The 3304-nt window shown below is 38.7% G+C and overlaps 2 protein-coding genes across 2 annotated transcripts; one reads left to right on the top strand and one right to left on the bottom strand.

Moving 5' to 3' along the window:
- Positions 1 to 556: 556 nt before the first annotated feature.
- Positions 557 to 1357, top strand: LOC120165177 (classical arabinogalactan protein 26). The gene has a single exon (XM_039174757.1). It carries the CDS (start codon positions 792 to 794, stop codon positions 1227 to 1229), a length of 438 nt encoding a protein of 145 aa, XP_039030688.1. The 5' UTR covers positions 557 to 791; the 3' UTR covers positions 1230 to 1357.
- A 6-nt stretch (positions 1358 to 1363) lies between these two features.
- On the bottom strand, positions 1364 to 2848 carry LOC120165176 (protein NETWORKED 3C-like). Its single transcript, XM_039174756.1, has 2 exons — positions 2620 to 2848; positions 1364 to 2359 (listed from the first exon to the last, which is right to left on the bottom strand). The coding sequence occupies exons 1-2, from the start codon at positions 2720 to 2722 to the stop codon at positions 1593 to 1595; spliced, it is 870 nt and encodes a 289-aa protein (XP_039030687.1). The 5' UTR covers positions 2723 to 2848; the 3' UTR covers positions 1364 to 1592.
- Between the last annotated feature and the right edge of the window lie 456 nt (positions 2849 to 3304).

Below are 3304 nucleotides of genomic sequence, written 5' to 3'. Positions count from 1 at the left end.
CGAAAAATAATATATTAAATTTTTAATTTTTTAAAATAAATTATTAATGATATTAATGTGTATATGTTATTTTTTTAAAAATACAATATAAAGTTTTTATGTACTTTAAGATTCAAGTTCGAGCTTGAGTTCGAGATTGAACCAAGAACGAGTTCGAGCTTTAGTAGACCTAAGTCTGAGAATATTTTGAGTATGAATTTTTTCGAGCTCGAGTCGAGCTTCAACTTTTGATTTCGAGTTCGAATCAAGCTTGACGATTTTTAGCTTGCGAGCTTTTGACTCGAGTCAAATCAAGTTCAGCTTTAAACATTTTGAGTCGGATCAAGCTCAATAATACTCAAACTCGTTCGCTCTCCCTCGGTCCATCCTGATTAAGAGTGAATTTTGACGTTATGCCTTCGTATATTCTTATGTGGGGGTACGTAGACATTTTCTTTACAAGTTTAGTTCAGTATTTCTACAAAAGAAGTACTACAAGCAAGTCACGGGTGAAACATGGCCAAAAACAATGGCAGGAAAAAGATAAGAAAAAGGAACCCTACATCATCATGTGCTCCAACAAGAAATTTACTTTTCCACATTGTCTAGTTGCTAACCAACGGAGCTGTATTTTACCATAAAATTCATCAAACCATCTTTTTGACTTACAGCAGCACCCCTCTCTTTTCTTCCATCACTTCCCTCATTAGCACATAAAAATTAGCTTTGTAACCCTTTTATCATCTTCAACCTCATCACATTCTATTCAAGTTTTCGTAATCGGAGAACCAATACCGACAAATCTCGTTTTCATGGATTCCCTTTGGTCACCATGGAGAAAGTTGTCTGTGTTTCTAATGGCCTATTTGTCCTCGGTAGCGTTGTTGTCATCATCGTCGTGGTCACCAGAACATGTACGATACTCGACTATATCGGCTGCACCGGCATTCTTGCCGAGTGCACCACTAGCCTCTTCTCCAAGTTTACCCCCAGATATTGAGCCTTTGTTCCCTACTCCTAATGGCATGGCACCTTCACCAACTGATTCATCGGTACCCACGATTCCTTCAAGCCCCAGTCCCCCGAATCCAGATGACATCTTGGCTCCAGCTCCTGGTTTCTCACTTTCTCCAGCAGATCCTTTGCCGGTATCCACTTCGGTTTATCCAACATCACCTTGTGCTCTAGAATCAACATTGTTTCTTGGCTTGCTGGTTCTTTGTTTATTGCAGCAGCTGTCTTGTGTGTGAATTTCTGTTTACTGCAACCCCCAATTAGCCCTCCTAATAGTTTCACTCTGAATTTTTGTAACATATATTGCTTACTTTGATGTTATTGTCCTGTGAAAATGTATGGCATTGTTGTATTAGCACAAAGAACTCTGTTTAGATAGAAAAAAAACTTAATTATATATAGTATTAGCACAAAGACTATATTAAGTTCAACATCTTTTCACATTAAGGAAAAACAAAAACTGTTACAACAACAATGAAACAAAATTGAACAAAAGAATATCACAATCTGAGGTAACACATGTATAACAAATACATCTAACCTGAACTTGTATATGTATATGTATATTCTATTTTTCTTAATGTAACCTAACTCGAAATCTACAGAGCAACGACGCTAGGACCGGACTTTGGAGATCCGTTGAATAACATCCCGAAAAGTCCTCCCTTTACTTTGTTGAAATCAAGGGGACTCCATTTCCTTAGGGGTGGTGCTTTAGCAATACTCTTCTTAAGCTCCATATTCTCATCCTTGAGCACTTGGACAGCCAAACTGAGTTGTCGAATCACCTCTTTCTTCGCTTCGTCTTTCTCGATTAATTGAGCCTTCTGAGCCTTGTTCTCTTCTTTTAGTTTGGCTATTTCCTCCCTTAACTTCATCACTCCATCATCGAACACCTTCGTTGGAACTTCTTGCCTTACTTGGGGGGCAAGGAGGTTTCCATCTTCATTATCGATATGTCCTCCTTTAGTCACTATACTGGTTTCATATTTGTCTTCCTGCCCAGAATCCTCGACTTGATCAACAACTTCATAATGTTCGGGGTCATCAACTTCTGATTCAGCATAATCATCGGAATAAAAACTCTCAGAGTTGCTATCATAGGTTTTATCCATAAAATTCTTGGCCTTATCGGGATGGTACTTCATGGAAGCAAATGGGGATCCCAATGTTGTTACGAGTCGAGTACCAGGGTCCAACTTGATTTGATCATACCGTTCGGCGAGCAAACGGTGGGATCTGTAGAAATCTTCGACCATGCTAATCAACTCGGGACGTTTCTTGTAATACATTTCTGCACGTTTGGCAAAGGAATCTGCATCTTCCTCGATCAATTTTAGCATAGCCTTGGTCTTGTTGTCCAGCCCTATCATTAAGATAAAAAACCAAATGAAGAGAGCAAACAAAAGCATGGTACAAGTAATGTCGAATAACACGATCTTAGAGAAAATAAAGAAAGAAACATGTGTTTCACGCTACAAGACAATGACATCTCAGGTTCCCCTAAAAAAGGCAAAAAAGAACATCAATGGCCTCCAACGGTCAAGAAACAAGAAAGCTTCAAGAAAAACGAAAGATAATCTGAGATTGTAATAAAAAGAGGGGGAAAAGAGAAATGGGTTTTACCAGAAAGAGTGGACTGAAGCCATTGGGATCGCTTTGAACCGTCGTGATGACTATCGAACCACCACCACCGTGAATTTTCCATCTTGCTCATCATTTGAACCATCTCCTCTCTCTCGTCTCCTCTTTACCTCAAAAAAAACAAAGGCCAAATAGCCAGATTTTACAGTTAAGATCAAAGAACGGGGAGGAAATGGAAAATTATGGTAAGAAAAACAGAGCTATTCGCCTGTTCATATGTATTTATACACATAGAAGGGGACAAAACAGGAAATAATTCAGGCACGGAAAGTGTTCAAACCTACCAAAAATGAAAACCTGACTAAATACTAAAAATCTCAGTTACTGGAAAAAAAGCAAAAACATTTATATGGAAAGAAATCTGGTAATGCAATCTAATGACCCTTTCCAGAATTACGTCCCCTCATCAAGAACTGAAAATACCATGACTGGGGAGAGTTTGAAGTTGGCAATGAACACAGAAAACAAAGTAAAAAAAGGGAACCCTTTTAAGCTTCGAGTGTATAAAGCTTATTGGCAAGGTGAGATGAGACAACAATTGTTGCAGAGTGAAGGAAGATTTACCCAGAAACAGAGAAGGGATGGGGAAATGAGAGGGAGCGTTCCTCTTCTGTCTTCTTGGTTTCTTCTGGATTTGCTGCTTTGCTACTACTAATAAATACTGTGG

Source organism: Hibiscus syriacus, unplaced genomic scaffold (genome assembly GCF_006381635.1).
Source record: "Hibiscus syriacus cultivar Baekdansim isolate YM2019G1 unplaced genomic scaffold, ASM638163v2 tig00111582_pilon, whole genome shotgun sequence".
NCBI classification, from domain to species: Eukaryota; Viridiplantae; Streptophyta; class Magnoliopsida; order Malvales; family Malvaceae; genus Hibiscus; species Hibiscus syriacus.
This window is presented reverse-complemented; position numbering and strand designations above follow the sequence as displayed.

Coding starts and splice junctions, on each gene's coding strand:
- LOC120165177 (XM_039174757.1), top strand. CDS start 792: ATGGATTCCCTTTGGTCACCATGGAGAAAGTTGTCTGTGTTTCTAATG.
- LOC120165176 (XM_039174756.1), bottom strand. CDS start 2,722: ATGGTTCAAATGATGAGCAAGATGGAAAATTCACGGTGGTGGTGGTTC. Junction 2,360..2,619: donor GCTTCAGTCCACTCTTTCTG/GTAAAACCCATT, acceptor TCTTAATGATAG/GGCTGGACAACAAGACCAAG.